General features: G+C 40.7%; 2 protein-coding genes across 6 annotated transcripts in view; one reads left to right on the top strand and one right to left on the bottom strand.

Annotated features, from left to right (window-relative positions):
* Window positions 1-1,344: 1,344 nt before the first annotated feature.
* LOC131234604 (protein trichome birefringence-like 9) lies at window positions 1,345-4,152 on the top strand. The gene is made up of 3 exons (XM_058231537.1): window positions 1,345-1,626; window positions 3,238-3,627; window positions 3,990-4,152. Exons 1-3 carry the CDS (start codon window positions 1,364-1,366, stop codon window positions 4,150-4,152), a joined length of 816 nt encoding a protein of 271 aa, XP_058087520.1. The 5' UTR covers window positions 1,345-1,363.
* A 1,687-nt stretch (window positions 4,153-5,839) lies between these two features.
* The window catches only part of LOC131235589 (uncharacterized), a 97,702-nt gene continuing 91,051 nt past the window's right edge, over window positions 5,840-12,490 (bottom strand). For 2 of the 5 annotated variants that reach the window (XM_058232808.1, XM_058232805.1), the window contains 4 exons: window positions 9,481-9,651; window positions 7,519-7,578; window positions 7,264-7,417; window positions 5,840-6,135 (listed from right to left, as the gene is read on the bottom strand). In XM_058232808.1, the coding sequence (XP_058088791.1) occupies window positions 7,277-7,417; window positions 7,519-7,578; window positions 9,481-9,651 (372 nt within the window). In that variant the 3' untranslated portion in view covers window positions 5,840-6,135; window positions 7,264-7,276. Of the gene's footprint in view, window positions 6,139-7,263; window positions 7,418-7,518; window positions 7,579-9,480; window positions 9,652-12,490 lie in introns of those variants that run through there. The other 3 variants (XM_058232806.1, XM_058232807.1, XR_009166223.1) reach the window with 3 other exon arrangements.

Below are 12,490 nucleotides of genomic sequence, written 5' to 3'. Positions count from 1 at the left end.
AGCCCATATTAAGGCTTGAGACGAAAAATAAGATAGAGCTAACTATCAAGTGGACCACACTGTAAAAGGCAGTGGGGAATTGAACGTCTACCATTGAAACCCTTTTAGGGGTTACAGAAGTTTTGGATCATTATGAAATTTGTTTTTCCTCTTCATCCAGGCCTTTGTGACCTTATGAATAGATTAGATGGAAAATAAATGTTATGGTGGGCCCTACAAAATTTTTAACGGTGAAAATCAATTTTCTCGCTGCTCTTTGTGGTGTGGTCCAGTTGATCTTTGGATATGATTTTTTTTTTTTTTTTTTGGATAATGCTCCGAAATGATCTCGAAATATGGATGAACGTTGTGGATATAATAAATACATAGCTGTGGGGCCATGTAACTTTGATCTATTTTGAGCCGTTCGTACAACTCTCGGTTGGAGGAGCGTCAGCGCTCGTCTTCGAAAGGAAGGGAGGGGTATTTTCGTCCTCAAATTCGCTGTCCGTACGAGCAGGTCTAAGTTCCAAAACTAAGTTTGTATTGTTTCGTAAAAACAGCTGGATAAAAGGTGGGGTCCACAGTCCTAAATTTCTCTTTTGAACAAGAGGTGCGCACTAGTGGTACCGGTAAACCATCGGGAAGATGAGGGGCCCAGGTGATGTCTGGACACCATCCAACTCATTCATCAGATGCATTATCTCAGGATGAACCAAGATCCAACGATTCAGTCCGATCCATCACTCAAGTAGGCCACCGATAGTGGTACAAAGGAGGAGACACCCACCCTTTATTTTCACTGGGGACCACCGAGTTGTGAAACCTCTTATTTTTTTGGCTGACTCCTCATCCATTTCAGATGAAGTTTTTGAACCCAAATAATATATAAACACTATGATCTGCAACCCCCCCATTCACATTTAACGTTTCCAGTGCACTCTCAACTTTTTCCCTGTTCTGTTGCTAACCTAAGATTTTGATCGAGCTGATTTTTGTTTCCATCAAGTAACATGATCACATGCATCCAATGGACGGGTTGGATTCCGTGAACACATGATGGAATCCCCACATCTACAATGGATCACTGTAGCTTATGTGGTAGCCGTATCACTGGAACGCCCCCAATCAAAGTTAGAAATGGATACAACAAAGTTAGAAAAAACCGTTTCCTAGAAAACAGCCGTCCGACCATTTTCCTTGGCATTGTAAAACCTCCAAAGACCCCTTCAAAAATAGAGGCTCTCTCTCTCTCTCTCTCTCTCTCTCTCTCTCTCTCGTGGCCATGGATCAGAGCCACCCATTTCTCTCCCAACCCCTTTTCAAAAGACATGCAACCTATGCTTTCTCCTTTCTCTTTTTCTTACTCTCTTTCCTTGTTTGCATGACTGTCATTACACCATTCCACCCTTATTCGCTTCTAAGTATCGGTTTTCTATCCGATATTCTATCAAAACACCGAAATTTGGCCTCACAAGCTTATGATTATTCAAATGGCAGATGGGTCCACGATGAAAGTTATCGTCTCGGATCCTATTTTGAGGACTGCCAATTTCTCGACCCAGGCTTCAAATGCCATCAAAATGGACGGACGGATATAGACTATCTCAACTGGCGTTGGCAACCAGACAATTACGATCTTCCAAGGTAGGAATTCGGTAAACAAATTGCCTCAATGAACATTGGTGCTTAAACATGCAAGTATGCATTGGAGATGGTATTTTAAGTTTGCATGCTTACGACAGGTGGCCCAACGGCGTCGCATAGTGTATGTTGGCATTTTGATTTTGGAACTTTGCAAGTGACAGTCAATTTCCGATCTCTAAAATTGTCAATGACAGGAAGTACCCCCAAAAGGAACATTTTTGATATCTTGGGTTGTGATCATTGCATACCAATTAGAATAAAATTAAATAAATTTTATAAGACAAATACAAGAGCAACGATGCTTTATGGGATAGAATGTTAGGCTAGTTAAAAGAACAACATTTTCATAAGATGAGGATAGATTAAATGAGGATGTTGAGATAGGCAAGTGGTAGGGCGAGGGGCAATAGGAATAGGAATAGGATTATAAATGAATGTATTTGAGGGTAGATAGAAATAACAGCAGTAGGTAATAAGATGAGAGAACCAAATTAAGTACAGGGATCAATGTTGCTCCTACAAGCCAATTTCAAACCTCTCCATACCAACCAGGCTCACTTTGCTTAATGAAATAGGCGTTAACAATGTACCTTATTCAACTCTTCTAACCTATGGTTCTATAGCTATACTAATTAGGAATGAATGAGTTGGTTTAAGTCAAATGTTCTATTTTTTTGTCCTTGATAGAATAGAATGGTGGAAAAAGATTCATGTAGACAACCTCGATTAATTGAGATAACATTTAGGTGATAATGATGATGAACTACCAAGGATAAAATGAAATAAATTTTTTTTTATTATATAAAAATCAAATATTTTCTCACATTAATATAGCATTGTATTATCAATAATAATTTTTTTTAAAAATCAATTTTGCCAAACAAATGTTTGATTCCTTAGAGATGTCCTAAAAGGTCCAGCAACCCAACGTTGTTCCCTTAAACAAGAAGGTCAAGTCTCTCTACTTAAGATGGACCTTGATAGTGAGATACTCAGGGTTATCTTTCCTCTAAGTTGATAAGGTTAATTGGACTTCTCACATCTTCGCCAATGGACACCTCACCAGAAGATTACTATATTTTTAACTTCTATCTAATAGGTCCCACTTTGAAATCGCATATACGATACTTGAGTCCCTGACTTGTTTAATTTAATGCACCTCACCATTAGGACCAGGCAAACCAATAATCAGGCTGATCCAACCATCATGTAGGCCACATGTGGTGAATCAGGAGGTATTTCTGTGTACATTATTTTTTATGGTGTGGCCCACCTGATGATTGGATTCAACTTATTTTTCATATGTCAGATCAACATGGTAGGGTGTGCCTGTTGGACACTTAAGGTCATAATGCTCGACTTTATCTTCTTTAGGAAAGAAATAGATGATATTTTTCTCAAAGAATTTTGCTGTGAAAATACCCTAATCTGATCACAAAATTCTGGAGAAAAAAACTAACAGAGATTCCATAGCCATGCATAGGAAGATAACTATGTATATGAAAGGCGGTAACATCATCATATGCAAAGCACGTTTCATTTTTGGCAGATAATGCATACTCTTTAATTTCTTCTGTTGTTATTATTTGTTAATTTATCTCCTGATTATAGATTCAACGCTAGTGAGTTGCTTGAAAGGAGCAGAAACAGACGCATTGTATTCGTAGGGGATTCAATAGGAAGGAACCAATGGGAATCTCTAGTATGCATGCTCGCACAGGCAGTTTCAAATAAGTCTAGCATCTACGAAGAAAATAGAAACCCCATAACCAAGCACAAGGGCTACCTCTCCATCCGGTTCGACACCTACAACTTCACTGTTGAATACTACAGGGCGCCATTCCTGGTAATAGCTGACCGCCTGCCTGCAAATTCCTCCCATAACATCAAGAGCCTGGTTCGGGTTGACACGCTGCATCGGCGCTCTCAACAGTGGGTCGGTGCAGATGTTCTAATTTTTAATGGTGGACACTGGTATAGCCAAGACAAGACGGTAAATATGTAAGTTTTATTATTATTATTATTGCACCATCGTGATTTGTAACAGGTCCAATTCAATTCAGTGCTATTGACCTCCTCTTCTAGAATTCAATGAAAAGAAATGCCTTCATGTGCCAGGCCATCCATCTACGGGGTTCTAACCATGTATGGCCCACGGTATGACAATCAAAGCCATCTGACAGAAGAAAAATGAAAATGGTCTAAATTCAGTGGAGGAAGATTATCTTTAGTATTGTAGGTAAGAGCCACTAGATGGACGGTCAAGATCAACTTCACCACCAGCAACATGAAATGTCAGACACTAGGATGGTATCGAAGGAAATATTCAACTGGCAATAGAAACATTGTGTTTTGTCTTTCAGGGGTTACTATTTTCAGGAAGGGGCAGTCATAAACATGGCCATGGACGTGAAAGAAGCTTTCAGAAAGTCCCTACAGACATGGAAGCAGTGGGTCATCGAGAATTTAGATCCAGAAAGGAGTCATATCTTCTTTCGGAGCCACTCTCCAGTGCATTACAGGTAAATAGAGCAGCCCCTTCCTTGGAAAAGGCTATACCAAGGAACTGTAGGATCCACAATGGCAAATGATATGCAGAATATCCGTGCTATATATGAATTCCCATAAGTGGGCCCCACAGCTGATGATAGAGATCACTAATCGGACTGGACCCAGCGAGGATGGGCAAAATCTCCTAGATTGGATCTTTGTTCTTCGGATGTGGGCTGTTGCCGTATATTCAAAAGCATGAACCATCAAGGTAGGGACCCATCATGGAAGTGATCCTCATCACCAAACCATGGGCCCCACCTGTAGGAACTCAATATATGGATATGGTACTATGAGGCCGACCTCATGGGAACTTTCCCATGAGGTCGAGCTGTGTGGGCCCCACTGTGATGTGTCAAACATCAACACAGTGCATTTGATGGGTCCCATTTAGGTTAAAGGGATATCCAAAAATCAGTTGTATATGTAACTCAGGTTGGCCATACCATCTAAAACCATGTGAAGACAAGCCTAAAACATATGAAAGCCCCATTGGGCCCTCCTGAATTTTGGATGCGGCTGAAATTTCGTCTGACCCCTCATCCAAGTGGGACACACAATGGATGGGCTGGATTTGTGAACCACATCTCAGTAGGCTCAATAAATGATTATCGATGTTTTAATGGGAGGTAATCCCTCTCAACTGTTGTATGTGGTGTGGCTGACCCAAGTCATGGATTGACTTGAATTTTAAGCACCTAGCTCGCCATGGAATGGTGCATCTGACTGATGGGGTAAATGTTCAACACACATCATGGTGGGGCCCACATAGCACGACCTCATAGAACCATTTCCCATATATATATATATAGAGAGAGAGAGAGAGAGAGAGAGAGAGAGAGAGAGAGAGAGAGAGAGAGAGGAATGCTGCTCTCACCCCGGCACCTCCTTATGTGAGCACCCGTGTCTTAGGCACAAAATCTGAACGGTTTGCGTGATGCAACAACCCTTGAAACTCAATGGGCCCAATTTCCAGCCTGATCCAAAACTCTAGTGGGCCATAATAAAGAGAAATGCAAATCAAGAGAGGAAATTGTTTCCTTTTTCCATGGCCCACCAGAGTTTTGTATTGGGCTGAAAGTTAGGCTTGTTAGGTTTCAAGGGGTGCCGCATCACGTTGATCGTTCGGATTTGGTGCATAAGACACGTGTACAAAGGTGCACACAGGTGAAGGTGGGCAGGTGAGCATTCATATATAGACATACACACACAAGTCAAGAACCCTACATCTATCATACAACCATGAGCCTAAGCAGCTCCGGTGTGTGCAATAAAGCTAGCACACAACCCACACATGTGCCAGCATGGCAAATAGGTCTGAGATTGAAGCAATCCATCAGGTTGCTCTGAACTTGTGCATGCGTGCCCCAATATTGGAAACAGGTGGCTGGGTAGAAAACTTCAGCCAAGCTTTTTGGAGCCAGGCATTGGTTCTGCAAATGATGGCCCACCTGACCAGTGGGTCAACCTGATTCTGGAGCTAGGGCAGCAATGTACTGGTGCAGTTCTGATGGGTGGATTGGATATCGGGCCCAACGTGCCATGCTAGCACATGCGTGGCATGTACATGAGCTTCAATGCACCCACGTGTGGGCCTACCAAAGTTCTATAATCACATGCAAGATCATTACATGAACAATCTACTTGCAGGGGAGGACCATGGGATGGCAACGGTAGTTGTAGTTCTTTTAAGGCACCGGAAACCAACTATTTGGAACTCGAAACCGAGTCATGGAATAACCAATTCATTTCGGAAACAATCAAAGAGATGAGGAATTCAAAAAGAAAGGTTGAGTTCCTAAATATAACATATCTTACAGAGTTTAGGAAAGATGGCCACCCTTCGATTCATCGGGAGACTGCAAGGCGGATTGCGCTTGTGGAAGACTGCAGCCATTGGTGCCTTCCGGGAGTGCCCGACACGTGGAATGAGCTTCTCTACGCCCGTCTGTTGTTGAACTGCTATGGCACCAAAAACAACACACAAAGTATAAAGATAGCTTAAGAAGCACTTTAGATCATGTACAGAAAGAACTTGCAGTTTCTTAGATTTACTTGCTTTTATCAATGTTTTGGATTTTTACCAAAGAAGAGGTTTGCTCAAGCACATCCCAACGCATTGCAATACTATACATTGGGGACTTTAGCCTTTGAATCTGGGTCATCTTCCAATGACCCAAACTGTTTATATGATGAGGAGGACGGAGGGAGGGATGTATCTAAGCAAACCTCACCAAAGGAGGAAAGAATTCTATGATACTCATCCTGAGGATATGTATGGTTTCCTCAGGTTTTGAATCCGTACATGTGGAGTTGTATTGATCTGATGGGCTGTATTTTGATGACCATCCACAGTCAAATATTCAATAGAAGTTCAAAAAAAAAAAAAAAAAAGGAAGCTAGGATTTCAAGCATGTGGGGATCAATCATCTGAATCATCAAATCACAGGCCCCACTTGTTGGTGTCCATCGGATCAATCGTCTGAATCACCAAATGAAGGGCTCCACTTGTACGGATTCAAGGTCTGAGGAAGCTACCACATCCATGGGCCGAGGATCACATAATTACTGATGAGGAACATGCTGCATCCATAATTCAAAAACTCGATGACTCAACTTGAGTCTTGGCCGAGTCAACTCAGCTAGACAAGATTTCGAGCAGAGTCACTAAGAAATTTGCTGATGAGTGAGACTCATCTAGTAGGCTTGCCAACTTGGTAAACTCGATGCGACTAGGCAAAAACTTGAACTGAGCCACTCAGTAAATGATTGCCTTTGTAATAATTTTTTTTAAAAAAATAAAAATAAAAAATCCAAATAGGACATGGGAATAAAAAACACGACCTCACACCAGAGCACATGCGCTCTTACCAATTGGCCATGTGCAGATTTTCCGCCAAAATGAGTCAATTTTTACACTCAATACTATTTTAATTACCTATTATTAACCCAACCACATCTTAATTTAATTATCAAATGTCAAGTCTTCGGGTCAACTTGACCCAGCTGAATATTGAGTCAACTCAAGTTTTCAGCTTTTTGAACTATGGTTGCATCTGGAGATAAAACGTCTAGCAATTAAATTACCTGGTTCAAGGGGTCACAAGTTGTCCACACTGTTTTGGTTCAAGCAATTCACCTCTGCACCATCCTCAGGGCTTGTCTCGCCCATCTCCATCTCCTTCACTTTCTCAAGCTGCCTCAAGAGATCCAACCTCTCCGGTGCATATGCCGAGGGAATCTGCCAAAAGGAAAGAATATCCAAGTGTAACAATTGGGAGATCAATGCTTTGAGGGGCAACTGCCAAAGAAGAGATTTTGGAAAAAAGGCGAAACACATACCAGAGCAGGTACGTATCTTTGGATGGCTGCCAGTATGGCTGCATGCCCAACTGCTGTAACCTGAAAACAATGAGGAAGTTGACCTAACATTAGGTCTGTAGTTGGTAAATGAATAGTTTAAGCAATCACAAACCTATTTAAGCACTTCAGCAAACATGAGCTGTGCCATAGGTGCATGCGGTAGTAGGATTCTAACTGTACTCTCCAGGAACATGCCGAAGTTGAATGTGCATGTGAGATCCACACCATTGGTCATATGGACCTAACTGTATAACCATGCCTCAAGAATCAGGCCAGTCCAATCTTCATGCGGGGCAGTATGTACATTGAATCTGAACCATTTCATTAACTTTTTAACCGTCCATTTATTTCATGCATGTGTGGCCTGTCTAATGAGACCAGCCTAATTCTGAGGACACTGGGACCCACCAGATGAGTGGTCGCCACAGACTAAGTACTGCCCGTGAACCCAGTTTCCATCAAATCTGTTCTCCTAAAGGCTCTTCTGGGAGCAAAATCTAGATTGGTTCCACAGATGGAGCTGAACCCATCCTCTGTGTTCAAGGTGCCATAAAAACTAAACAGAATTAAGCAGGAATCCCTTTCCTGTTTTTTTCTGCTTGAAATCTCAATTAGGATAAATAGAAAGGTCATGTTCTCATTCCTATTCATATTTAGGTAGAAACAATCGTCTGCTATAATGGCATGACTTCCAAATGCACTCTTCGAGCTTCTTACTGATTTTTCTTTTCTACATTCTGAGAAATTCACTGCAGAAGGCAACAAGTAGTGCCTCCGAAAGGATTACGACTTTGTAACGCCTAGTAGAATGAGCCACATGAAATGGTCCCACTGATTGGCGATCTTCACCATCAACAGAGAGGGAGGTAGAGAGCACAGTCCACATCAATGCCTGCCTCCCCTGCCTCTCTAATCAATGAGACCTTTGGTGTGGCTGCAGAGAGAACTACTAGAACAGTTTGGATCAGAACATAGTGAGGCAGAAAATAGAGAATGACAATGGGCAAAAGTCATTGAATTAACATTTTACATTTCTTTTTCTCACTCAGCAGGGCAATAATCTCCAAGAAGTCAAGAACTTCCCTGAAAGTAATCCCTTTTTTCCTAGTGGAACTGAACCCTCCATCAGGTGGCTCAACCTATAGCCTTCCTGGCCCAAAAAACAGGCAGTCCGCTCATCTTGTGTGCCATAATACACCAAACAAATTGATGGCTAAAAAGATTTGGTTTAGCTTTCCATTTATTTTGCACATTGGTTGACCTGATGAGCAAAGTGGCCCAATTTCCAGATCAGTCATATGCAGTGGGAGCCTCCTGGATGCATGGCTTACATGTTCCATGCGCATGCCATGTTGGCATATGTGGAGGTGCACTCAGGGACTTAGCTAGGCATGAGTGTGGGATAGAAACCCTCAGGGAAAGATTCAGTAATCAAGCAAGACCATGGTGTGCTGTAAAGTCCATTACGTAAAGGTAACAGTGGCAACCGTTACCCGTTACGGGGTTGTAATGATAATAGCAGCCGTTATAGAAAAAATGTCTTGTAACTGGCGTTAACGGCTCATTACGCCCCCTGTAAAGACAAGGTAACGGTGGCAACCGTTACCCGTTACGGGGTTGTAATGGTAATAGCAGCCGTTATAGAAAAAATGTCTTGTAACTGGCATTAACGGCTCATTACGCTCCCTGTAAAGACCGTAATAGCCCGTAATGGTCTGTTACAGGGCAAATACATGTTTTTTGGATTTTTTTTCAATGTTACAGGGTAGATACAGGGTGTTTTTTTTTTTTTTTGGAACTGTAACGGCGGTTTTGGGAGCCGTAACAGCCATTACAACCTGTATCATAAAGGTAACGGTTATAGCCACCATCGTTACGGAATACCATGAACAAGACCATAACAAAAACTGAAATAGGTGATCAACAAGTATAAAGACTCACAGGAAGAAGCATGAGAATGCCAATAGGAACTACAGATGCCAAGTCAGTTATAGTTCTCTGAAGAGCTTTCTTTTCTTTCTCTGTAAGCTCATCTCCCATGAGGGCTCGTCTAAGCAGCCCTGCCGCTGCTGCTACATCAATAGCTAAGAGTTGAGTTCCTTGCCAAACATCCTGATGACACAGAAACAAGGAGGTTCATCTCCGAAATATGTAGGGTAAAATGATAATAAGAAAAAGTTTCATGATTCATGAACAAGACATTGACATCATTGGGCATATAACCTCTCAAAAATAAATAAATAAATAAATAAATTATTGGGTATATAGTGTCATGGTTCGATTAAGAATAAAAGGTTTACTATGGTATATAGTGTCATGGTTCGATTAAAGAATAAAAGGTTTACTATGGTATATAGTATAGTTAAGTCTATGCGATGGATTTTGGGCAGTTAGGAATTGGAATATAGGATCGTCAATTAAGTGCCCCCACTAAAAAATAAAAATTAAAAAAAAAAAACAAATATATAAATAATCCTGAATTTCAAATCCAAATTAAAAAGGCCCCTCTGAAAATCCAAGAGGTGGGGTGCAAATCCTGGATTTTCAATCCTCTTTGACCATCATACCTGCTCTGCCAAAGATAATTTCTGGATTCTACAGGACGAAAATCCAGGCTGCCAAACACAACTGAAAGAATGCAAAATCCAGGTCTGAAAATCCAGGATTTGGATTCTTAAGTATGAATCTAAATCTGCCAAACAGCCCAAAATTTGGAAGTCGCATAAATAAATGCATTTCTGCACAAGGATTTGGCAAAACTGTAAATGGAGTATATTCTGTGTTTTCAATTACATGGGAAAGAAGAGACTGTGAATTAAGAAAATCTATATATGATCCCAAACAATGTCCCATGAGCACTGTTGGAATTTGGGATTATTCATAGCAATATAGATCATTCCTTGTTTGATAGAAGGAATGAGAAAAAGAGTTTGGGATTATTCATTGCAATATTGATCATTCCTTGTTTGACAGAAGGAATGAGAAAGAGAGTGATTCTCATTGTCTATGTGGGTGACATAGTACTCACCGGTGATGGCTCTTTGGAGATAGCTACTTTGAAGGCCTCATTGCGACAAAGCTCAGAGCTTAACAATCTACGGGCTAGGGCATCTTTGCTATTTTCTTGGGATTCAGGTAGCAGGTTCTAAAGCTGGTTTTGTTCTCTCCAAATGAAATATGACATTAAATTGTTAAAAGAAAGTCGAACAGTCGGTAAGCCAATTGATTCTCCAATGGATCTTGATCAGAAATTGTGTTGACAATCAAAGATTTTACAGAAGATCCAAGGGTGTGCAGGAATGCTCATTTATTTTACTACGACTAAACTGATATCTCGCATGCTATGGGTGTTTTGATCAATTTGTGCATGTTCTCAGTCATATCATCATGATGCTGTTTTACTTATTTTTGCATTATTCGGTACTTAAAAGTGTCTCCTAGGAAAGGATTGTTGTATCAATCTAATGTGCATCTTTTCTCATGTTGACTGGGTTGGATCTCTTACTGATTGCCATTCAACTATGGGCTATTGTAAATCCATTGGAGGAAATTTGCCCACCTGCAAGAATAAGGAACAGTGTGTAGTTCAGTCTAAAACTGAAGCATAATATCAGACCATGTTATGTTCTACTTGCATTATCTGGCTCGGAACTAAGTTCAAGAGATTGGTCTCCCTCTTGATAGTCCTTTGCCATTTTGTGATAATCAAGTTATCGCTCACATTGCCAACAATCCAATCTACCACAGGCACATTAACCATATTGAAACCTGCAAGAGTAAGGAACAGTGTGTAGTTCAATCTAAAACTGAAGCCTAATATCGGACCATGTTATGTTCTACTTGCATTATCTGGCTCGGAACTAAGTTCAAGAGATTGGTCTCCCTCTTGATAGTCCTTTGCCATTTTGTGATAATCAAGCTATCGCTCACATTGCCAACAATCCAATCTACCACAGGCACATTAACCATATTGAAGTTCATTGTCATTGCGAGGGAAAAAGTGCTGAACAAAGACATTGTTACTCCAGCTTTCCATATGTGCAATCAACTGGTCAATGTGTTCGGAGAATCTCTACAGTGCGATTGACTGAAGATACTTGTTTCCAAGCGTTTAAGTGTACTGGATCTGGATGTATTACATGTCTGTGGCTTTTTATTCTATGTAATAAGGCTGTTTTGGGTGTTTTGGTTTCTATTCTATGTAATAAGTGCAGTTTTGTCTTTTCTATTTCATTACAATAGAACTGATTAGTCAATTTCCCCTAATTGGATCAACCAATACCTCTCTATTTTCCTCATTTCTTCTTCTCTTCTCCTCATTTGATAGCGTACATAGCAAACGATTTCTACAACCATGTCTTAAATAGATACTTTGAAGGATGGGAAATACCTGGGTATCATGGACCACTCCAAAACAATTTAAATCATGTGCTCAAGGATCTAACCATCTCATAGCTTTTGTAGACATGCATTTAAGGCCATAAGTACTGCTTTGTCATTTTGTCATGTTTCACAATACAGAGAAGTTCATATCCAAGGTATTAAAAAATGGTTATGTAACGGCTGCAATGGTAGCAGTGGTGCCCATTATTACATGATATGGGGCCATAATGCCTGATTTGGGGAAAAAATGCCAGTAATGGGCCAGTTACAGCTGTTTAACTGTTACATGATATGAGGCCGTAATGCTTAATTTGAAAAAAAGAAAGTAACGGGCAATACATTTTTTCCTTTTAAAAAAATAACCATTACAGGGCTGTAATGGCCATTATAGCCCATATCTTAATGGCCATAAGGCTGGCCATCACGGGCACCATTACCATTATTGAATACCTTGTTTATATCACATGATTGTATGGCTTCAAGTGCAATATAGCCATAAGTAGGAGGAGACCCTCAGCAGTGGGTTTTGGAGACATACCATATGCTGCATAGATATTGCAGCTCAAAG

The sequence above is a fragment of the Magnolia sinica genome, chromosome 19 (genome assembly GCF_029962835.1).
Source record: "Magnolia sinica isolate HGM2019 chromosome 19, MsV1, whole genome shotgun sequence".
Classification (NCBI taxonomy): domain Eukaryota; kingdom Viridiplantae; phylum Streptophyta; class Magnoliopsida; order Magnoliales; family Magnoliaceae; genus Magnolia; species Magnolia sinica.
This window is presented reverse-complemented; position numbering and strand designations above follow the sequence as displayed.

Excerpts from the sequence above, each read along its gene's own strand:
- LOC131234604 (XM_058231537.1), top strand. The coding sequence starts at position 1,364 with ATGACTGTCATTACACCATTCCACCCTTATTCGCTTCTAAGTATCGGT. Across the intron at positions 1,627-3,237 it reads GACAATTACGATCTTCCAAG|ATTCAACGCTAGTGAGTTGC; the intron begins GTAGGAATTCGG and ends TCCTGATTATAG. Across the intron at positions 3,628-3,989 it reads CAAGACAAGACGGTAAATAT|GGGTTACTATTTTCAGGAAG; the intron begins GTAAGTTTTATT and ends TTTGTCTTTCAG.